The sequence below is a fragment of the Rhea pennata genome, chromosome 13 (assembly GCF_028389875.1).
Source record: "Rhea pennata isolate bPtePen1 chromosome 13, bPtePen1.pri, whole genome shotgun sequence".
NCBI lineage: Eukaryota > Metazoa > Chordata > Aves > Rheiformes > Rheidae > Rhea > Rhea pennata.
In genome coordinates, this window is record NC_084675.1 from 19,916,402 (window position 1) to 19,940,031 (window position 23,630).

The window sequence follows — 23,630 nt, forward strand, 5'->3', positions numbered from 1 at the left end:
TTTCTTTTCTGAACAATCTTTTAAAGTCATAAAAATATGTAACTCTAAGACAGTTCTCTGAATTGTTCTGGCATGGACTACAACTGAAAGCTAGAAGTGAGTAACTGACCACTTCCAACAGTTTTTCTGTTGTTAATGGCCACTACACATTATGATTTTTATTTATTTATTACTAAATATCTCTATCCTTTTGATAGTTCCCCATTCTGTAATAGAGGAGCACTCTAAGTAAGTACCTCAAAATAACTGAGTGTTTCTTTGTAAAATACGTTGTTCTGGAGGCAGACAGCTTGCTGTTCAGATTTGGATGTGATGCTGATATTCAAGAGGTGCAGGAGAAATGTGATTGTACCTAAAGGTCAGATGATGATGTTCTTGTTTCTCTACTAAACAGTTCATAATTAAGTAAGTAAGTACTTGAAGAGGCCACTGAGGTTTGGTGTATTGCAGACCTATGCCTTAAAGCCCCGCTTTGCTCGTGCACCTCCGCTGTGTACAGCATTGGTTATACTTACCCAAGTGGGCATGCTTATGGGTTTGGCTTTGAAAATTTTGAAATAAAGTCAGGTTGCTGTGAGTGTAGCCAAATGTGGGAAATTTCTAACTGATTTCTCATCTTCCATGGCTTCTGAGCATATTACTTGTCTGTAATTTTTACTGTTGCTTAATAACGGGGGGGTGGGGGGGGAGCAGCTTTTAGGCCTTTTTCAGTTTAAAAAAAAATGTACTTTCAGTATTTCAAATTGGCATTAGTATGCCTACAGATCTAAAGGTCCCCAGACTAATTATGTTCATGTTCTGCTTATTCAAGATTGATAGTAAACTAAGCTGTATTGGTGTGGAAGATGTGATTTGACTGCTAAAGCAATTATATGTTGCTTTAAAATGATGGCTAGCTGTTGCTTTTGAAGCATTTTATTTTCAGCATACAGGCGTGCGCGCGCGCACACACATACACACACAATTTGAGAGACTTGATCAGTCCTACTATTTCAAAAATGTACTTATTTATTTCAGTTGCTGGCTATATTCAGCTGTTCAGCTAACTTTTTATTGGATTACAGCAAGAGAAAATACGTTCAGATTTCAGATAGACAGTTGCCTCTAATAGCTTTGTTTTGGAAGACATGACTGAAAGAAAATAGAAGCTTGCTTTCTTTCCCAAACTAAGGTGACATTGCCATGGGAAAGTGTCCAACTAAAATTACTATCAATTAAACAAAAAAGATCTGGAACATCTTAGCTGCTTTATTCTAGAAATCCCCCGTTCCCCCCCCACCACCACCACCAAAGAGACTTCAAATACATAACAAACAAGAACTTTTTGTTAGACAAGATATTAGATAAATGTAGCACCACAGTGGCTACTGGGTAAGGACTTCTGAATTTCTAAAGAAACCTAACCAGTCTTTTCAGTGTTTTGATGAACCTCCCTCTTGGATAGTATTTCTAACACACGCACGTTTTGCCTGTTACACAGTGAGTATATGTGGGTGCGAGAGGAGGAGGAAAAGAAGCAGGAGCATGGATTCAGCAGTGAGTAGGGTCCCTGCCAGAAGAGTGAGAGCGTGTGAGTGCAAATCAGTGCTGCTCCAAACCTGCCAGAATTGTCTTATTTATATAAGTTAGAGGCATGCGAGAAAGGCTTGGAAATATCATCTGCTGGTACCAGATACCGCTGAAAACGACTTCAGCCAAAGCGGCCTCCCCGCTGCGGCGCTGACCTGTTCGGGCTGGCGCGTTTCCCCGCTGCCTTGCCGGCTTTGGCCAAAGGCACGGCACGTGCTGCCGGCATCTTCGCTCCTGAAGTTAAATACTGCTGTTGATATATCAGAGCATACTGGAGCTCTGGGTAGACTTACAAGACATGCACTTCACGCATATAGTACTAATGCGTACTGTATTAGTTTTCCTGTCGTTAAGAAAGCATGTGCTGACATAAATGGGAAACAAATTATATATGATAAGCTGAAAAATTTCAGGATAAACTCATTTACTCTTTCTCTTCCTTAAAAATTTTTGACGAAGTTTTTACAGTTCAGTGACATCACTAATTCGCTGTAGCCGCAGGCATACCTACTGCTCTTTATGCTACTAAAAATGGATTTCTTAATTGCCGGAGTAAGCAAATGTGGTATCTGTTTGAGGACAGCTGCTTCAGCCTTTCAAGTTCAGTGAGATTTCTGGGTGAAAGAATCCCAGTCTCTTTTGGGAAGACAATATGAGGGTAGTCAAAATAAGCGATTTCAAGAATCTGGCACTTGCAGCGAAGCACAGACAGGGATTTGGACCACTGAAGAGGTTTGGGGAGAACACAGCTATTAAATGATGATTATTTTACACTAGTGTACAAAGCATCATTATTCATAGGCATATGGGCAAACCCTGTGACACTTCTGCTGTTGAAAACTGCCCGTGACAAATCAACCAGGGATGTACATGAAAGCCCTTTATGTTTTGTAAGTAAGTAAGTAACTTCTACATTATGGCTACACTGATCACTTTGTACCTAATTAATGGAAAGGAAAGAAATACCTCACTGTTGATTAACTGCCTACTCAGAAACGTGGTTCTGATCTCTTCTGCCGTTTCCCCATTATCCTTTTAACGTTACTGAGGTTTCAGTAGAGTCCATGATGTAATGTAAATTTTTAATTAGGCAAAGATTAATGTAATATTTCTTATGAGAAGGTAATTGAAGGAAAGCTGAAGGATATCTGAAGGAAATGGAGCATGCATGAGTTGAGCTCCAAACTCCAGCTGTGTTAACTCTTTTACTCTATGTTAAATGAGAATTAGAGGCAGCATGCATCTCAGGTAAACTTTATTCCTGTAGAGAAGGTCAGTGTGAAACTTAAATGCCTTTAATTTTCATAAGGTTTTAACTTGAATTTAAGTAAGTAAGTGGCATAGTCTGAATGATGCTGGTGAGCTTGGCCTCATAAGGAACATATCTTTCAAAGGCTGGTACTGAATTCAGTTCTGTTTCTTTAAAATAAACAGGCAATTCAGTCACAAAAATACAAGTATGTTCAGAGAAAGCTAAGGCTGCTGAAGCTGCAAAAGGGAAGCTATAAAGCCTGGAGGTGTCTAAGCACTTTCTGACATCAGTAGAAGTAATACTTCTTGCAAATAAGATTGTTTACTAGCTGACTAGATGGGCTCTGCTGAAATGGGCTCTGCTCTGCTCTGCTCTCAGTAACCTGAACTGTAGTGAATGAGGCTAAAAGCTATCTTTTTTTCCTAAGATGGAGCATTATGAAACCTTGGTCTTAAAGAATTATGTGTATTTTTTTCTCCATTTTCTTCTATCAAACACATGAATCAGCATAAGGAACAAACCTTAAATGAGCCCGCTGTGAGACAGATATTGAAGAAGTCGGTAGCATAGACACTTGTGTAGCCAGCTGGATGGTTTGCTCCTTTTCCGAAACAATTCAGTGTCCAGAGCCCAAAGACTAGGTGGCGGTTCAGCCCTTCGGAGCTGGCGCCTGGCTTCAGCTGTTCTGCCAGGTACAGTCCAATACAAAGGACTGTACAAATTAACACCATTAATACAAATTAACACCAACAGACTTCAAGGGGAATAGAAAGCGGGGGGGGGGGGGGGTGTGGTAGTTATTCTATTAACATTTCTACATCATGAATCTTCCTACCATAAACTACATGTTTAGACTTAGATTTCTATAACGTTATTACACTCCATACCATTATTACATTATATCCAGATAAACATGTCCAATGTTTGTCTGTTTTCTTGGCCAGCAAAAGTAAACATGATCTTCCAGTGCCAAAGCATTAACGCCGAAAGACTCCCATCTGTTTATGATAACGAGGCACGCCTCCTTATCTGAGGCTCGTTAATCATAACGGTAATAACTCACAGACCAAGCGCGGAACAACAGCCCTGCCTATCTCACCATTATCTTTCACTGTTTCGCCGCTGTCTTTCAAGGAGTGTGGCTGAATTCTTCTCTTGGCTCTAGAAGAAGTAGGACAGAGAATTTTCATATAAAAACGGTGCGGATCACATTAGAGATGTCAGCGAGAGTGATTTCAGGAGGACAGAAGCTATAGGTAGCTATGTTTGCCTTATGCTCTTTTTGCATATGCCCTAGATATTCTTAAGTGCTGGTCAGGGGGTGGGGGAGAAATACTGACAATATAACAGTGATGCACATGCTGCCCCTGCTCTCATGCCTGCAGCTTTGTGCAGCAAATTATTCATTATGGGCAGACAGAAACAGTGTTTAGAACAGCACTGGTGTAATAGTTCTTGACTGCTGAGACCACCTGTAGAGACAGTATTGTTCTTTACATCTGATACTAATAAAATAAAATAATTACTACACATAATGATCGTAGTATACAGATCTAAACCTACAAAGCATAAGCTTAGCCTTAAATTCCTAGAAAAGATAGTTAGCATGGACTAGCAGATGTGCTCCCTGCACACGTTAGTTGCAAATTTTATACTCACAGGATTCCTTAAGTACTAATAGCTTTTATGTGCTGTTTCCAGCTGCAAACTTTAAAGCATTTGTAATTTAAAATACACTGGAATGGAATCAAAAAAAGTCGGTGGATAAACAGCTCTTCTTGAACCCAGCAGTCTCTAGGTTGGCCTTCTACAGACGGGCCTCAAACAGAGAAGCAAACTGGTAATTTGGCTGCAAAAATACTAGCATTCCCTAAAAAAACAGTAATGAGCATTGGAAATCCAATGGGATTTCCCATTGCTGGGGAGATTTTGAATACTGACCAGATGTTTGATCATATTATTTAAACTAAAGCAGCTGATTTTAGTAGATCTGCTCACACTTACATTTTTAAAGTTTCGGCAGAATACTTTAGTTGTTCTTGATTTCTGTATATTTTATATTAAGAGAGTTACTGGCCAGAATGCTTGTGAAATAGCACATATTAATGACTTTATCAGAATATGTTTAGAAAGTAAATTTGGAGTGATGAACATTGATACTAAAAGGTAGACTCACTTCTCTAGTGGACAAAAACAATTTAGTATCACCTTTCTATGCAAGACAGATCTAGTCTCAAATACTCTTACACGAACCAGCAAAGACATTTATCTACAGAAATTAGCTCACAATTTTGAAAGCTGTTTCTGCCTGTTTAAAAACAAACAAAAACCCTAAATGCAACTTCTTGTCAATCCATCCTCCAAAAGAGCAGTCAAATTATTAATGATCATTAATGAGCAGAGGGGTACAGGCTAGAAATGGTGTTTGGAATAAGAGTTCTTTTAATGCAACTTTGGTTAAGGATGGTGACAGGGCTGAGCTGGGCATTGCCTTGAAACGAAGAGCAAAGTATGTAGGCCATGAAAAGATAGAGGGAAACAGTTCTAGCAGCAGCCTATGCTCACATCGAAACCCCGGCACATGAAGTACGTGCATCATTTGTGTGGTCCCTAGACCCCACCAAACAAGCGCTTTCTCTCTTGCCCTGTTATTGCAAGGGGGTTCTAATATTTCTAGTTTTCTAATATGTGAATGAGTAAGCCAAACTCAGTCTTGACTTCCACAACCGTCCAGCAGAGCCTGAGTCTCGAGCTTGGTCCTGACCCTTCTCTCGACAAGCTTTCCCTGTGAACGTTGCCAGCGTTGTCCAGAGCAACCAATAAAGGGAATAAAAGGGAGTGCTTTAGGGAAAAGCTTGAAGAGCTCAGTTTTAGCTGTGCTGAGCTGACAGCTAGACCCTGAAAGGATATCAGAACTAGAGGTCAAAATTTTAGTTTGGCTGGAAAAGCAGGAGGGAGGGAGAGATCTGTGAATCATTAGCACAGAAGTGATGGTTGAACATGTATGAATGGTGCTCATGGAGAAGGGGGGGAAATTACAGTGGAGGGAAAAAAAATCCCCATGGAAACCTGGGATGGAGGGAATGAGGCAGAAGGACGTGCTGGGAGAGTGCAGCAGGGGAGAAGGGAGCTGCAAGACCCAGTGCGCGCTTCTGTCACACGAGAGATGCTAGCTGTCAGCAGACAAGAAGCTAGCACGAAGGGAAATATACTCAAAATTAAAGTTCAACTAACAAATGTTAATATATAGTTTATATATAGTTTACTCAGGAAAGACAAGTTGGGGGGAGAGATGAGACAAGGTAATAACATTCATTATATCTGTCAATACTATGTAAAAAATACAAGCTTTTCTTTAGGTCCACCAGCTAAATCAACATATGTTGCCTTTGATTTACAAGCTGTTGGTGAACCAGTCACTAGTTGCCTGAATTTGTGTGATATTTATAAATTTTGTGCTGACAGTTTCCTCTGGTGAAGCTTCAGCCTATGGATTATATAGAAATTCAGTGCTACAGCTGCTACTCATTCATCATATACAAGTGGCTGTCCTTAACAAGGGGACCTCCAGGGATCTCCGACAGATTCAGAGTAGCTTTCCTGATTCAAAAGCTAGCATTATTTCCTCTGTCAGGCTTGAACAAATATCCCTTAACGGTACTAAGCTTCATTGCTACTTGGAAATGCTATTTTTCAGATGGTCTGTGAGATTGAAGTCCTGAACTTTTTGCTTTTTGTTGTCCTAGGAAATCAAGTTGCTCATGAGAATTTAGTCCTAGCTAGAATCCCTAATCAAAATGTGGACAGGCTTTGGCAGTCCTGCTTGCAAAGTTTCTCTATATAAATCTAGATCCTAACTTCAGAGCCAGACCCTTTCCTTAAATAGCATGATAAATTCCTCAGGTTGAGCAATTCTAGACTGGATCTTATTTGGAAATCTCAATGACACATCTCACTAGCCTGCAGTGCTCATTTTGGGAGCTCGTCCCTTTTGCTAAATAAATGCTGCTTTTGTTTCAATGGGTACCAAGTTACCCTCGCTTTGAGCTGTACTAAGCCGTTGCATTTTTGCTTGCTGAAGCAAGCTTGATGAGCTGATGACTGCAATGATTGAGTGCATTCAGGCTCAGGCAGAGTTCTTGTAAACATTAGTGACGGCATCATGAACTAAAAACTTAAGTGTGGAAAGTGTTTAGGCCAGCTGAACAAAATATTGCTGTATACTCAGCTAATGGCTAAGCCCCATCCATCAGCCACTCTATAGATTCTTGGGCTTGCTTAGTTTTTGTTACTTACCTTCAGAATTGAGGTCATGCTGTAGGGGAAGGGCAGGCTGCTGTGTGCTATCTGGATGCCGGTCTTGCTCCATAGCCCATCAGGATAGACCCCTACTTGGAAGAATTTAACACTGAAATTAGCTCAGATAATACCAACAAACAGAGTAAAACAGCTTGAATAACATTTATGTTAAACTTGATTTGCAGAAAAAGAAAAGCAGATAACTAAAACCGAGCAACTATCATAATGCAGCATTTAATAATGACTGTTGTGTTACTGTTTCTGTTGCACACGCGTGGAGCTGTAGCTGTTTCACCATTTAAGAATACAGCTGTGACAGTACATATTAGACAAACACGTTTCTTGAATGCAGATCTGTTTTGATGTGCATGTTTGACTTTCATCTTTGTGTTTTGGTAGTGCAGTTGTCTGCCCACAGGGTCGAGGGCCCTGTCAGGGATGGTCCCTTCGGTGCCCCTGCCCTGTAAGGGCAGGACTTGTGCTGATCTGCACAGCGCTAGCAAACCCACGAGTGCTGGGCTGATCTCCACATAGCTATGGGGTTTTGTTAATTTTATTCTTGCTACTCGTTGTGCTTTTATTGTGAAGCTGAACAGTTACGGTTTAGTGAGTGTCCGGTTGATGCCAAGTGAAACCGGAGGAAAGCAACCCATTAACTGCAACGGATGCTAGAGCAGCTCCTAGTCTCCTGTCTTCTCCTGGGCATCTCTGCTGCCTTTGTATTGCCAGGGAGCTCATCACAACTGGGTAGAATCATTCAAGGTGTGGCACCTCCACTTACAAAAAGAAAGAAAAGGGGGGAGGTAGACAGTAAAGGTAAGATGAATATTTTTCTATCAACATTAATATGTTATGCCAGCTGCTTTAGTCCGTGGTGTATTCACAATCTGCAAGGCACTAATAGACCACAATTTTTTAAAAAAGACAGTTTCTACTTGCTCTTTGCTCTCTAGCACGAGCAGTTGAGGTGTTGGGCGAGATTCAGGGCCTGGGTTTATGCTCAGACCTCCCCGATGCCTCCTCCTGCCTCACGCCTCCGAGTGCCCTGGCCGGTGCTTGGGGGTGTCTTCCCAGAGGTATCTGTCTTCACAGCTAATTGCTCCTCAACCTGGATAATTCATGTTGAATGGCTGAGTAATTTGCATGCACTCAATCAGCAACTGGATTGGAGAGAGAGAGAGAGAGAAAAAAAAAAAAGTTAAAAGATGCTGTGAGCTGCGCAGTAATAATCACACGCGTTTCCCATCGTTTAGGTCTGTAAGAACTCGTGACACTTGAAGCTGTCCTACCGAGTTGCCACGGCAACGGGAAAAAAAGAAAAACGTCAGCGCGGAAGACTGCAGTTTACAGTTACTGTTCTTCACTACTAGGCCTCAGTTGCTCCAGATCCAGTTTAATTTGCAACCTCACTTAATCTGCCCGGCTATACATCGGTGTTTGACAGCCTCTACCCTTACTTTCCTTTATTAATGGATTTCTCTGGCACGATGTAAGGTTTAGCGAGTTTTCACTGAATGTTAAAAGACCATGCCATCTAAACGTGACCTTGGGGGAGCAGAAAGCAGAATGACTCCATTTTTTTTTTCTATCATCTGTTGACTTGTTGCTATTCAACTGTTCAGAAAATATTTTGTCTGTGGGTTAGTATTTGTATATGTATGAGTGTATGTATATATATATATATATATTTATAGCAAGAGGAGAAGTTATACGACAGGTTTAGCTTTTTGAGAACGTTCAGCTGGAGCGCGGCGAGGGCCGGAGCGGAGTAGCGTGGCCCAGGGTGACTTGCAGCCCTTCTAGCACGGCTAAACCTCTTGTATTTGCCGTTTATAGCGTGGCCGAAAGGAGAGAGCCGGCTGCAGCCGTGGCCCCGGCACAGCCGCCCGGGCGACGCCGCGGCGAGCGGGTCCGGGGCTCTGCGGTGTCGCTTCTTGCCCCTTCCTCTAAGGTGCAGCCGCGGGAGGCTGAGCAGCCTGGGTCCGTCTCTAAAACCGACGGGACGTGCAGGGCTGGATTTGAAAGGGGGCTAAACCCGGCGTGCCCGGCGCCCCTGCCCGGGCACACGAGCCGGGCCGGCTGGCAAGGGCATCGCTCAGGAGCGCCGCGTCTCCCTCGGCCGCCCTTACACACCGAAGTGCAAGGAGGAAACCAGGTGCCCTAGCATATAAATATATTCACCCACATTATATTTATATATAGCTTGATTTGAATATATATATATATATATATATATATAAATACATACATACACATGTACGCACAGTTTCCAGTTAAGAGTAAACCAGAGCATTTCTTTGTGCGTGTAAAGTTACCACACTTGTTTGCAGACATGGGGGAAAAAGGGTGTTCGTTACATATGAATAGGAATCCTTTTTTTAATTCTGTGAGCATGTAAGGTAAAGAAAACCACCTAACTGTATCAAGGTGACCATCTTGTTAATAAATTGTAAATGACCCATCAAAGCTCACACCAAATTTTTATAAAGTTAACACAAAAAGTATACTAGTGACAGACTGTGGCTTTTATTAGAGCTTGCCAGTAACTAGGGTAAGTGTCTTAGAATATTTTAATAAAATTGCTTATTTAAAGTTGAAACAAGAAAGCTTCCTTATGCAATAGAACTTTGCAGCTGCATTCTTTAGTTAGCATTTTTATAGTACTTATGAGTCATACTGTATGTTGTCTTTACTGCAGTGAGATTATGAGCATATCTTCCACATCGCATATATGTTTCAATAGTAAAGCTTTTTGGAAGCATTAAAAAAAATCCAAAACATACATTTAGTTTTCCATAATGCTACACTAGATATTAAGTGTGTGTTGGTGGTTAAAAATTGCTGTACAATAGCTTTTCTCTGACTTCCTGTATTGTACCAAATATGACACCATGTCCTTTTTTTAATCAAAAGGAATCATAACAACAGTGGTGACAGAGTAAAATTAATTTTTGTTGAGAACTTTCCTAATTTTGTATACTTCTTGGTAATATATAAGCTGCCTTGATACCTATTTTCCTCTTGCAGCTTAGCTCCTGCAGCCCTGACCAAGTGAAATCTCCCCTGGACCACGATCCTCTCAGCTTCCTCGAGGTGTTTGCATTGCCCAAGTGGCACGTGGAGGTTAGTGGCAGTTTCATCTGAGCAAGGGCTGCAGGAGTGGACTGTTAGGCAGCCACAGGCACCTAAGTGGGAAGTGCCTGATCTCAAATGTTAACATGGGCACGCTTCTAGTTCTCTTGCTCTGCCCCATGCCTTGTAATAGTCATATGCTGCTGCTTTATCATCAACAATCATATTTTTAAAAAATACAATTATTTCCACACACAGTTTGCAAAAGCAAAAGTCAACAAAGGCTTAACAACATAAATATTTAATGAATGCATCCAAAGGCACCCAAAGATGAATTGCACCTATGCGCTATCTTGAATAAAACAAATGACATCATCCTCCTACACAAATATTTTTCTCTTTCTTGCTTTCTTCCTCTGCCTAGCCAATCTCTGGAAAGACATCACTGATATGAGGGCCATTTGTATCAGTACCCCGTAAAGGTACCCTTTTCTAGTTTAAACCAAGGCTCATACAGCATTTGGGGGATCAGTCCAAGGGCATCCAAAACCAGGAGCAAAGAAAAATCCTCTCTACCAACAGCGGGAAGGTTAGTTTCCTACAAATGCATGCCCAAGACAAGAGATTGTTCTTTTGACACCTGAAGAGGTCAATATTATGGTTGAAACTGAATCAGCAGCAAACCCTTCATTCACCTTTGCCACTTTATTTCTTCACCCAAATTGAAGCCTCCCAACTATTACTACACATCTCTAGCTTCAGACTGAGCTGTCACTCAGCTGCATAAGCATACATAAGAAAAATTATGCTGTCATGTTAATGTTTCTCCCTCTCTCTCTGTCCCATTCCAACAAGTGATCATGCCACGTCCTGTAGCACTGTACAAGTGACGAGCCACGTAAGAACTTGAGTTTTCTTACCTGGAGAAGCATGGAGGTTCAGGCTCAGGAAAAAAATGATGCCCATTTCCTGAAACAAAGGAGCTACAATAATTTTTTAGTCTTTCACAATAGCATGAAAAAGCAGAGCCATTACAGTCTTTCTTTTTTTTTTAATAGTTAATTAATTATGTTTAATGTTTGTTCAGCCATAGCTTACTATTTTTATAACATAGCACATATTTCTACCTAGCTATTTTGGGCACTACAACATTTATTTCAGTCTATCTTTGTAGGCATACAGCGCTGTCAGAAAGGCAGTGAATTTTTTTGATTTTTTTTTCATTTTGTAACAAACATGCATAAAACTTTTTTTTAAAAAAAAACTCATTTCATTTGAAAACAGTATCTGCTCTTGAAACACAAAGTTAATCACTAAGAGGAGTTTTATTAGTAAGGTAAAAATATCACTGGTAGTGTACTTGCTAATTGAAACCCTGTCTGTACACCTCATGTGTGTGCTTGCAATATGCCTATGTGCATTTATTAATGTACTTTTCAGTAACTGTAGGTCTGAGGATTAAAATAAAGGGAAATGATCTGAATTTCCTAGTAGGTAGCAAGGAAAATTAGGGAATGGTGAAACACTGGCTAATACACTTGCTGAGCCCTATCTTCATCTCATTTACACTGGTATGAATCAAAGAACAACTCCAGTACTAAAATGGTTTGAAATTCAGTCATGTTTAGATGAAATTTTTCATGTAAACCTCCCACACGTTGTTCTTCACTGGTCTGCTGTGAACAGTAAAGCAGCAACATTTATCACAAGATGATCGCTGAGTACGTATGTATTGCTGCAAGTCTCTCTTTTGGGGCATACAGCCTAGCTGATGCTACCCGCAGATGACTCGCTTCCTTCACTGACCACTTTATCATGGCTCTAAGGCATCCAGTACAGTTCTGTTTAACCTTTATTTAAAATGACTGCGGCCTCTGGACAAATAATTTTCCCTTGGTCTCTCGTGTAGCCATTTAAGTTAGGGATAACTGCAATACAAACCTCCTCTATTAAATTATGGACTTTTACCTTCAGTTATAGGGATCTAGCTTAAATGTTTTATCATTCTAAAGGGAAAGAAAGACAGACCTATGTTATAGTAACACCTTTTGCATCATTGATCTTTCCTTTGCATGACTTCCTTTCAGAAACGTTGAGGAACAGCCCATTTTCTTCTCAGTTGCTACCAATGCAACTTGAGACAGAGCAGAGTTGTGTACACAAATCACTTTATATCACCACGTGTCTAAAGGCCAAGTTTCTTTCTGAGTGGGCTTAATAATGCCTCATTAAAAAAAAAAAAAGTGAAAAAACACAAGAGGAGTAATGTTTGTTAACAAGAGTCACATCAACTTGAGAATACCATGTCTAGGGCAAAACTCTGTGTCCATGGTCCTTTCTTCCCCTTACTGTAGCTCTAGAAACTCAGTTGTCAGAGAGAGAGACCACTGTCCAATGGTGACCAAAAATATAAATCATAGATTTCTCTCTCATAATTCTAAAATCTTCAGAGTTAACATGCAAAGTAAGTACTTCAGTAGTATCAATTACAATAGTTTAAATGCATTTAAAGTAAATATGGCTGACTGTGTAAAACACATAGCCCATGGCCTGCACTGTTTTTTCTACCCAAATGTCCATGTATGCTAGTTGATTTATAGCTGTCCAAATGGAATGGAAACACTCACTCACACATTCTCAGCGAAAGTTACTACTTGCACAATTGCTATGTGTGTGTATATATGTAGATATATAGAGATATACACATACATATATAAATATATATATAATATATGCAGATGGAGGGAGACTAATACAACATGGAGACTTGAAATAAGCAGGTTCATTCCGTGAGTTACAGCTGAGTACCTGAATTAAAGAAATCATATGTTACGTATGCCCAATCAATGTGATGATCAAAAAAAGCGAACAAACAAAAAGACCCCCACAAGCTTATTCCAATTCTCATGTTGTATTTATGCTACCTTTAGCTGTCCCCTCTTTTAACACAATTTATATCATTTGAAGATATACGTAATTGTTTACTGATTCATTTTTAGTCATCTGTGTATCAGCAGGTCATCAGTAGTAGAAGGGGAAGGGGGTAGAGCCAGAATTCTGCATTACTGCATTTTTTTTCAGCAGGACAGCTGTTTGGGAAACTTTTATCCATCTACTGAATCTTACACTACCCCTTCTTTGCATCAATAATTAACTGTATTTTATGATTTGAGGTTAAATGAATGTAGTGTAAAGACAGAGTGTGTGTATATGTCTACGCCTATACACCTTACCTGGAGTTGCAGAACGAGAGTATGATGGTGAAGTCAGTACAAACAAGCTTGTTGGTGCTGCCATTTCAAACAGAAGTCTCCTATAAAATTATGTTCGTCCCATAATGAACACTGTAAGTAAGTTATCACCAAGGTATTTTTTAATGATTTTCTTTTTCTTTTTTTTTTAAGTAAAAGTTCAAACAAGAACGAAAATATTTTGTTTGATTTTAAAGGAAGATACTTAATTCAGCTACCTTTCCAGTTAATCGTTTCTTTGGGCCCTAGTTGCTGAATTGCTTGCTGTTTCTGAGGTGTAAATAAACGTTTTGATTTATGACGTGGTTGAAAAGAAACTTGTAATTTATTTGTGAAATGCTCAAAAATAAAGGATGTATGGGCTTTTACCTTTTTTCTGGGCGTAGACATTCCTGAAACAATTCAGCAGGAGCGGAGGACTCCAAAATGACCTTGAGCCTGTCAAAGGGCTGGAGTGAGCCAGAAGCAAGAACACCTCCCATCTTGCTCTAAGTGAAAGAGATAAATTACGGTTTTCATCATCATCATCATGACATGGTTATAGGGCGAGAATCAGGAGGTTAGAGAGGTAAATAACATTTGACTACACATGAAAGCAGTAGCAGATTATTTGGCATCTGTTCAGGTAACAGCAGTGATTTACTTTCTAAAGTCCCATTCTCATTACAAAGAGTTGCACTGAGCCAAATCCAGGTCAGCTGTCCCTACGCTGGCTCGCACGCAGAGGCTTTAATGGATTTTTGTTGTGCTTCCCCCTTCTGCTTCACTTGTTTATCTGTCATCTTCCCCACCTACCACCATCAGCTCTGCTTAAATAGAAGCAATGTCCACCAAAAAAAAAAAAAAAAAAAAAAAAAGAAAAAAAAAGAAAAAAAGCAACACAGAAAAAGGATGGATGACTGTCAATCAGCAAGGCCCATCTTGGGAAGCGATGGGACTGCCTTTTTGACCTTCGGTAGTAGTCACTGATGCCGTGGCCGATTACGATGGCTTTTACCAGCAAGTACTGCCATAAGCTATGTCTGCAGCAGTGATGTGCTCTCGCCCTGTGCTTAAATCCTGGGGAAGCATCTCAGCACAGGCGTGCATGCAGATGTGGGCTGCTGCTTGTTGCTGCTCATAGCCTCTTATGTCAAAATTTAGAGCCCTTATTTCGTTCACGCCTCTGGGCCAGGTTGCGCCTATGAGCTCCCACTGCTCGAACACCTTCCTGCACCGGAACGGCAGGCTCTGCTGCCAGGGTATTGCTCTGCAGCATGGCACTGTCCCAGCAACAGGACTTGCAAGCTACTACTGCTCTTTTATTTTTTTAACTGAGCTCTCTCAACCTGTAATTAAGAATAGGAAGTGGGGTGTTTTGTGTACGTTTCAGTGCTGCCAGCTACTGCCAGACATTGGAGAAGGGCCGAGTAGGTGAAATAACAAGGAGGAGCCTGGAATCCAGGCCAGGAGAGAGAACAGGAGGAGAGGGAGCATTAAGATCCTGGGGGAACCTGCACCGCAGCACTATGCATCATTGCCTCTGTGCCAGGACATGCCTTCTCCAGCGTGAAGCCACCGCCTGTTGACATTCCCGCAAGTTGGTTTTTAGAGCTTCTAGGAAGTTAGCTAAAGTGGCATACACGGAATATCTCTGGGGAAAAAAAAAAATCTCTTTTACTACATATTTGAGACAAGTGGGAAGCTGGGGGAGGGAGGGCAGTGCCAGAAGGAAGCGTTTGAGCACAATCTACAGCAGTTTGCTTTCCCCAGGACCCACCTCCATAGGCTTGTACTTCACAGCCTTTGCCTACACTTTAGCAGCCTTTGAATCTAACGAGGGCTTTTCATGTGGTCCATAATAAGTAGAGGATGAAACAGCATACACGAAACTTGTGGTGTAATTGAGCAAAAGGTCATTACCCAAAAGCCGCAGCAAAAAAAGTGTCACTTCCTTTGGTCTCAGCTGAGATCATTGTCCTAAACTAACGCTGTACTGTGGATCTTAAAAGAGGTGTTTGAAACAGTACAAAGTTAAATCATAAGCACGGAAATGTTAACAGAGAGGAAACCGTTGAATGCATGTTTTTTTTTTTAGTGGGGTAGAAGGTCTATCTTGCCCTTTCAACCTTCTCAGGTATCATCTAACACCACACCTTCTGCTGCACAGTCTACTGTTAACTCTGTAACTTTGCACAGTTCAAGCCCTTTTAACATATTTCTCCTGCAATAATAAATCAGAACAGCCCATTCTGGCCTCAGTGCAAACGTCCTACCTGCAGAAATAAAGCAAGGGTCACTGCTCCTGCTGTATAAGCCACCGGGATGTGTTTCCTCGAGTGAAGTACCGCTCCTCCAGCCGGACTGCGCTCAGCCCCACCAGCACACGGCGACCTTCCCTGGTCCTGCAGGTACAGCAACAACTCAATCCAGTACGCTTCAGCGGTATACGATGCCTGACCATTTCCAAGTGCAGCTGTGGGACACCACCAGCGATGTGGCTGGATATGCTTTTGAATGATCTGCCTTCCAGCACAAGAAGAGCAAAAGCATTTACAGTACTTGTTTCCTGCAAGGCATGCTGAACATTCAGTATGAAAAGCTATAGCTGGACACTGTAATTAATATGTTACTTATAAACAATGCTCTGCAATACAATTACAATACCAAATTGATTTAGAGTGGAGGATGTTCATCAACAGCTTTTCTTAGTACTCTTTTCTTTCTTTTTTTTTTTTTAAAAAAAAAAAAAAACTCCCTTAGCATTAGCTTTCCAAAGTGAGCACATACATACATCGGTTTATCAGAAGCCTAATGAACCATAAGTAGACAGTATATACACACAGCTGGACTAAATCTTTATGCCACTAACTTTTTCTTTTGTTTTGTTTTAAACTTTCGGCTTTTATAAATATGACCATCGTTGTTTACACGTTATCGCACTTTGAATTTCATCCCGGAGTAGCGTTGCCGTTCCAGGTGCCTTGCCAGCCTCCCCCTCACCAGAATTGCTCTGTGAGGGACAACGGCAAGATAATATGAGACTAGCCCAGATGTGGCAATGGCCAAAAGGAAAAAAAAAGGGGGGGGGGGGACAAAAAAGAAAAACACAGCCCTTTTGTACACAAATAAATAAACCGTCACCTCAGCTGTGTCTCATTCTTTGTGCTATTTGATCAGCTGTAGAAGAGCAACAGTGCTGCAAGACACTTTCCCAGTATCTATAAAGTAGGGACTGTAACCTGCCTCGGGGTTGCAGCATGTTATTGACTTGGTGAGCACCAAGGGAGTTAAGCCTTTGGTGGCATTTGAACACCTAACTCCTACCAGCATCACTAAAATGTCAGGCGCCTGAGCGCAGGAACCTTTTCTCCCTCTGAGTAATAAAATGATTATATAAATGTAAACCAATTCTTTTGTTTAAAGCTGCCATGAGCTAATACATGCCCAAATGTTTCCTGCATCTCAAGGTAGTTTAATTGTCATTATCCTTCATATTAAGCAAAACCTCCAGACAAGAGGTGCCTCAATTAACAAATATTCAGCTTTTCGTAGCGTGGAATGCAGAAGAGAAAAGCCCAAGACGAGGGATTCTTGGTTCATAAGGTGATCACGAATAGGGCAGCGAGAGCGCAGCAGAAATGGCACAGCACAGGGACTAGAATAACTCATGTCAGGAGAGACTGAGACTGAAGCAAAGATTTGGGCTTCAGTGCAGTAAAATTCACATGTTCAAGCGGTGGCTGTAGCTACATCGTGCAAGAACTAGACCGGGCACGACGTCCGGCAAGGTTTGCAAAGCCTCGGTGCCCAGCGCCCGCGCGCTCCCGGGCGGAGCGGGGGCCCGGGGCCGGTAGGCAACCGCAGCCCCACGGCCGTGGGGCACCTGGGCAGGGCCCAGCCTCCAGCGGAGCTGTAACTTGCTTATAACAAAGATAAATAATACACAAACGGAATGGACGCATTGTTCAATTTAAATTGTTTTTTTTTAAAAAAAAAAAAAAAAAAGTGTGTGTGGCCACACTCACACAACTGAGGTGATGTGTTTCACTACACACACAAAGCAGCAGCAGCTATTTATTTTTTTAATTTGGTGTTCAATAGTGAATACTCATTAAGAGCTCATTTCATTGGGAAAAAAATTAGCACTATGCAATTAAACTATATTACCTACTAATTAATATGGGAATTGGGGTGAATCAAAGATCTTTTTAAAGAGGTGGAAGTGGGGCCAGCAGATAGGGTGGAGATGACCAGGCAGTCATCTCCATTAGCCTGGCAGGTGATTTTTTTCTTTTATATATGCTGCTTTAGGATTTTGCTGAGGAGCCTTTTTTTTATTTACTCGTTTTAGTTTCAAAGGAAACCTGAACTAAAAAGAAGAAAATAATGTGGGTTTTCATGAAATCTGGAAAAATGGTTTGAAGAGAGAGAATAGACTGAGACATTACTCATCCCCATAAGACGTTCAGCTTTCACTTTGTTTCTGAAAAGACCAATTCTTGGCTCTCTGCTTCTTTCCATTACATAAATTTGAAACATCCTAAGACTAGAAAGTGTGACAGAAACTGCTGAGCCTGCTGAGCTCCTCAGTTCTGGAAACCCTTTCCCTTTGGGAGATCCCTGTTAGTTTGTTCTTGCAAAAGGACACCGATTCCTTAACAGCTCCCACGAGCAGCCCAGTTTCTTCTGAGGTTTACCAGAGGAGGTTTACCACGTGCAAACCAGACTTTTACGAAATGCTGCCATTCTGGTAATCGAGAAGAAAGAAGAATGCCAAATCTCCAAGGAAATGCAATCCAAAGAGCCTGCTGGCCTCTTTTGCTTTATTAAATCATCACTCAGTCCAAAAGCTAACCTGTTTCGAAGTAGGACGCCACATCATGAGTTGAGACTGTGAACACTCACTACTCACTTTCCAACACATCACACAAACTGTTCAGGAGCAGAGGGCCTTGTTCCAAACAAAGATTTGTTTAAAATGGTTGTTTACACCCAAATGCAGGAGGAGACTGGATTCAAAACCAAACTGAAGTTTGATGGCATTTGGGAGCTCATGAACACTTTTCCTAAAATTCTGGGTCTAGTCATATACCTTGGTGGGAATTTCACAAGCCATCCTAGTTTTTTGCTCCGATTTCTGCCCTTTCGAGATCAGTCTTTCATTATATAATGGCACCGCGGAGTTCAATATACCAATCAGAAGTAAAGCAAAAGTCTAAGATCGTCTTAGGATCTGATGTGTGACTAACATAAGATTTTTTGGAAGTCCAGTTTTCTGACTTCCCATTGCTTTACACCTTACATGTCATTTTTACAATTAATGCCACTTACACCATAAATTTATAAATCAGATAGTGGCTTTGAGTCACTAGTTTTTTTCTCCCCGTTTGTAGAGCTGTAAATTACTTTGCAGCAGGACAAGCCCTGATCTGACTGGTAGATCATTGTATTATACAGCTGTGTTACGAATCAAAACCCATTCACGGATACTCATTCATTTGAGAGAGATGTCGCTGGCCTAACGCAACAGGTTTCTTTCAAGCCCTCCTTTGTATTTCGTTCTGTTATTTCTCTGTTAATAAATAAATAAAACCCCCCTTGGCTTATGGCTGTAGGAGATGAAAGAAGTCCTTTTTTCATGTCAACATTGTGTGGTGCTGATGGAAGCTGGCAACAGTCTAAGCCTGGCTCAGGCTTCTCTTCTGTTTGCTTCATTAGCATTTTGCTTGGTTGTCCCTGCCAAAGTCTCCTGGACATTTCCGAACCCTGTGAATTGTTGCAAACACTGCAATGTCCAAGTGCGAAATGAACTGCATGGAAACTCCTGGGATCCTGTTAACAGTGTATTAACAATAACCTCGAGTTTACAGGAAACAACAGGCACTTGTTCAATGGGGAACGTGTTCTCAAACTGACACTCAATTCTCACTGCATATTTTAGCATCATTTTTGCACCTTAGTTAAGAACTACCATGGGTCTTGAAAGCCTGTTTACTCATTTAAAACTAGTCTTCCTAAACCAAGAAAAAAATAAAACAAGAGCACCAAATTAAAATACAAAAAGCTTAGTACTTCAAAGAAGATTTTAGAAAAGAAACACTAATTTATTGCAATTCTGATTCGCCTGACACTGAATTCCAATGTCATGACTTATATCTGCCAGGTGCTTAATTACCTCTGAGGTAATATAATCATGTAGAAAAGATTTGAATTTTTTAAAATAAGAAACTGTAAAGAAATTAAGCTGAACAAAGGAAATGGTAAAGTGCACGCAAAAATAAGTTCTTGTAACAATGAAATACCTTAAACATTTAATAATGATAGTCAATCTTTTTAGATGACAAAGCTAGATTTTAACTTCTAAAGGCATGAAAAAAGCGTCATACTTTTTAAATCAATGCCTGCATTATAAATAAACTTCTACTGCCACCAGCCTACTGCAGATTACACCACATCTATATGAAGCTAGTGGTCCAGGAATGACATGCAGCCCTGAAAAGCCCAGCTGTTACTCACGGATCCACGCTACGGCACCTCGAGAGGAACAGGCTCCCCGGAGTGTATTAATGCAGAGCAACTACCGCCTTTTCCTGGAGAAGCTTCCCCTGGGCGGTAAGAGCCAGTGCCAGACCGTTCGATTTGACCGCCTTTACGGATAATCTTCACGGCATCTGCATCGCTCCTGCCCGGGCGGTATTATAGACAAATATTAGACAAACTTAACTTCTGAACTGTATCTGGAGCTTCATGATTTACACAACTTTCCAGTCATGAGCAGCTGCCTTTATGTATTTATATATAGATGTGTGTGTTCATATGTATGTATACACACACACACATATATATGGATTATTTCAAATTAGGCTGCTAAGAAACATGTAGGAAAGCCACATAAGGGATCCAGGTAATTTACCTCAAATGGGTATATTAAATTACAACATTATAAATATATGTTATTGTTTATTATAAAAACATAATTACTATTAACAGCAATATCTGAGTTAGTATTCAAGATATGACTTCCAACAAAATGATACCATTGTTTTAACAACACAGAAACCACTGAAATTGCTATTAATTAAAGTCTCTCTTTCATCACAGCCAGGAACAGTTTCCCAGCTTAACAGGCAGTTGCTACAGCTATCAAACGTTAGGATAGTCTAGAATAGCTAGATCCTATGCTGATACTAGGCCCTGGGTACAGCAGATACAAGTACATACATCTATGTTTGTATGCGTGTGAGAATCTCTGTTTTCTTTGTCAGAGACACACATCTGAACAAAATACTGCTTAATCTCTGTGTGCTTACACTCACCCACACATAGCAGTGAATGTTTGCAGACACTGCATTTTGTGGAACATGATGTGTAATTCTGGCTGACACATGTAATAAACCAGGAATAGGTCTAAGGACAGGACTGTCATCTTGTACGAGATGAAGATATAGGACTTGATGCTTACAGGACCATGCTCAGAAGTGCAATTAGTGCCGTAACAAAGACATCTTCCCCTCAGTAACAAGGATTGATACGTAATTTGGAACCTGCAGGCTACAAATATAGAACCTGATCTCTGCAGTTGAGTATGTAAGGGACTTTTACTCTGCATCCTAGACAAAGAAATACACACACCAGTGGAAATATTCCATGCCTTGAAGCATGTTTGGTCTCTTACCTCTGTTACGCATCCTCTGTTCTGTCTCCATCTCATTTTGGAGTTACGTCTTTGATGGGCCACATGATCATTTTTCAGCCACTGATCTAACTTTGGCATAAAGTAAAACATCCCCAAACTCACTCACCATTGCCTTCATTTCAAGTAGCTTAATCTGTCACTTCTGGATAGTGTTTTTTTAAGGATGCATCTCATTTTCTTCTTTCCTCCCACTGTGCAATTGCACCTGTTGTAATCTAACAACAAATGAGATTAAGTAAATGGTCAACTTGTGCATGAAGCAGTCCCAACTGGAAAAACACATGATGGTTGTTAAACATTATACAGTGTTGTATATACTATTGAAAAATGAGTATGGCTAACACAGCAGTCAGAGCCCTTTGGAAGTGCCTTTCTGGGCAGAACTGTGCAGGTTTGCAGACATATATTTTGTCATGCCAGCTCTAATTAAGCTTGTCTAATCACATCTCTGACAAGGGTTTCAGGCTGAGCATACAAATTCCCTAAGACATTAGCTGCCGTAGCTACATAAGTGTCCTGTAAAACAGTAGGGAGGGGAGGTCTCCAGGGAAAGTTTATACTTCTTATTAGATCATCTGACATAATTGGGAAAATGGACAGGAACTTGGACACACAAGCCTTTTGTTAAAGATCAGTGAAGAATAATTTTATTGTGTGTCCAAAAAGCATGCTCATTTTTTCATCCTCACCTGCATCAGTTGTTCAGATGAAAGACTTCCAAGTCTTCTCTGTTTTATATCCTTCTGTCATTGCAACAACTACTACAATGAAAGAATATCCAATAAAGAAAAGGAGCTCTCTGACAGACTTCTCTCATCTTTCTTTGGATTTGTTTCTGGCAAACCAAAAAGGAATCAAAGAAAATTAAACAGCTTCTACTCAGGTATCATCTTGGCCCTAGAAATATTTAATTTTTCTCTGCAAAATGGAACAGCTTTGGCTAGCAAAAGTTTGGCCTCCCAAATTTCCCACAAATTGATGCTGTGAGATACTAGAGATTAGGCCTAGATGCTTAAATTCTCCTAGAGAGAAGCAGAAATACCATGTTCATGTTCTCCATTTGAGGGACTCATTCCTCCGTCCGCTGCTTGGTGTATAGGCAGGCTCTAAGGACATCTGCAATTCAGCTCTTGCTCAGCCTTGCTGAGAATGAAAAGCTTCCAAGCAGGTCCATAAAAAAATTTGCCAAAGCTTGAGGAATTTAATCTAGAAAGAGGTGGTACCTACAGACTGTAGCAGCTGAGAAACTTCTCAGGCTTTACTGCAGTTTTGGACTCAGGCACATAATTGCCATGGAGATACCACATGACTTTTTGTGGATCTGTACAAAGTAATGCATCTTATACGGAATTATTCTCTATGAAACACTACTTCAAAGTGCAAGCAGTGTTGGGTGTGAGGTGTTGAATATGAACAGTAAGTTTTTATCTTTTGCCTGCTGTTGTTCACACCACTGCTGCCACCATACTTCCCTGTGTATGTCACTGAGCCTAGAATTTTGATTTGTGTTTATCTGATCAGTTGAAGTGGTGAAACTAGGGTTAAAAATACAGCACTTTACATGAGATATATAGGGAGGAGGAACCAGGATCCAGAATAAATTTCACTTTGCGAATTGACATGCTAATTTAAGTTGGGAAAGAAGACCATAACCCTATTCTCAAGAGTTCAATAGGGAGCAAGATTGGGCTGCAGGTAGAATTTAATTACCACTATGCTTTAAATGGCTATTGCTTAAAAGGCTGGTGCCAGAATCAAAGTTAGGTTTCTACTTTATACTAAAAACACACACAAAGGACTACAGTAATGTCTGTAAAGTGCATACATTTAGCAGCAAAAGGCTTTTATTGTACACAGTTACTATAATTTAGTCTGTGTCATTACTTGAATGTAGTCATTGTAGCTGTTTTGTGGTGGCCTTGGCTCTTCTAATTTGAATACCTTTGTTGGAACTTTAATTTGTTGGGGGAAAAAAATAGAATATCTGAAAAATACACAGTATTCTGATCAAACTGATAACAAAGCCAGAGCTTTCCATGTTCTAATCATATGCAGCATTTGTGTTCTTTTGTTTTAAGTGTAGAAACATAATGAAATAATTCCATAACATAAAGCTTGATGAAAGTGGCAATTAAAAATGAATCGATCTGATACATCCTGTTCTTCAAATTACCATGTTCTATATAATGTAAATCTCTATCTCCTTCACTAAAATTTTAGTCTCCCATCTTGATTAGGCAAATATTGAAAACAATAATCATTTTTCACTAAAGTGAGCCTTTAATACGGAGTAAAAAGAGTGCACTATGGATATTACATTTTCCACAGAAGACTGGCTATCACATTAGTGTTTGCTATTAGCGTATTTCATGCCGCTCCATCATACTGTCTTTCACTGAAATCCTACATTTGCTGGAGCAGATGGAAAGTTAGTTTAAATTAATTGAAAGCATGCTGTGCACAGCTTGTGGTACCAAGAACATGCAAAGAAGAAAGGAAGATGCATCAA

The 23,630-nt window shown here is 40.5% G+C and overlaps 1 protein-coding gene and 2 long non-coding RNA genes across 5 annotated transcripts in view; 1 reads left to right on the top strand and 2 right to left on the bottom strand.

Annotated features, from left to right (window-relative positions):
- CDH13 (cadherin 13) overlaps window positions 1-13,811 on the top strand; it is a 480,777-nt gene extending 466,966 nt beyond the window's left edge. The window contains exon 14 of the mRNA XM_062586342.1: window positions 8,374-13,811. Within this exon, the coding sequence (XP_062442326.1) occupies window positions 8,374-8,381 (8 nt within the window). The 3' untranslated portion in view covers window positions 8,382-13,811. The remainder of the gene's footprint in view (window positions 1-8,373) is intronic.
- Window positions 949-7,835, bottom strand: LOC134146133 (uncharacterized). 2 transcript variants are annotated; one of them, XR_009959784.1, is made up of 3 exons: window positions 7,721-7,835; window positions 7,118-7,209; window positions 949-3,982 (listed from the first exon to the last, which is right to left on the bottom strand). It is a non-coding gene; the product is annotated as an uncharacterized LOC134146133 (long non-coding RNA). The 2 variants fall into 2 exon arrangements; XR_009959783.1 differs by lacking the exon at window positions 7,721-7,835 and having other exon boundaries at window positions 952-3,533; window positions 3,921-3,982; window positions 7,118-7,372.
- A 7-nt stretch (window positions 13,812-13,818) lies between the features above and the next one.
- LOC134146134 (uncharacterized) lies at window positions 13,819-21,884 on the bottom strand. 2 transcript variants are annotated; one of them, XR_009959786.1, is made up of 5 exons: window positions 21,811-21,884; window positions 21,228-21,336; window positions 19,942-20,107; window positions 15,699-15,827; window positions 13,819-13,931 (listed from the first exon to the last, which is right to left on the bottom strand). It is a non-coding gene; the product is annotated as an uncharacterized LOC134146134 (long non-coding RNA). The 2 variants fall into 2 exon arrangements; XR_009959785.1 differs by having other exon boundaries at window positions 15,699-15,948.
- Window positions 21,885-23,630: the final 1,746 nt, after the last annotated feature.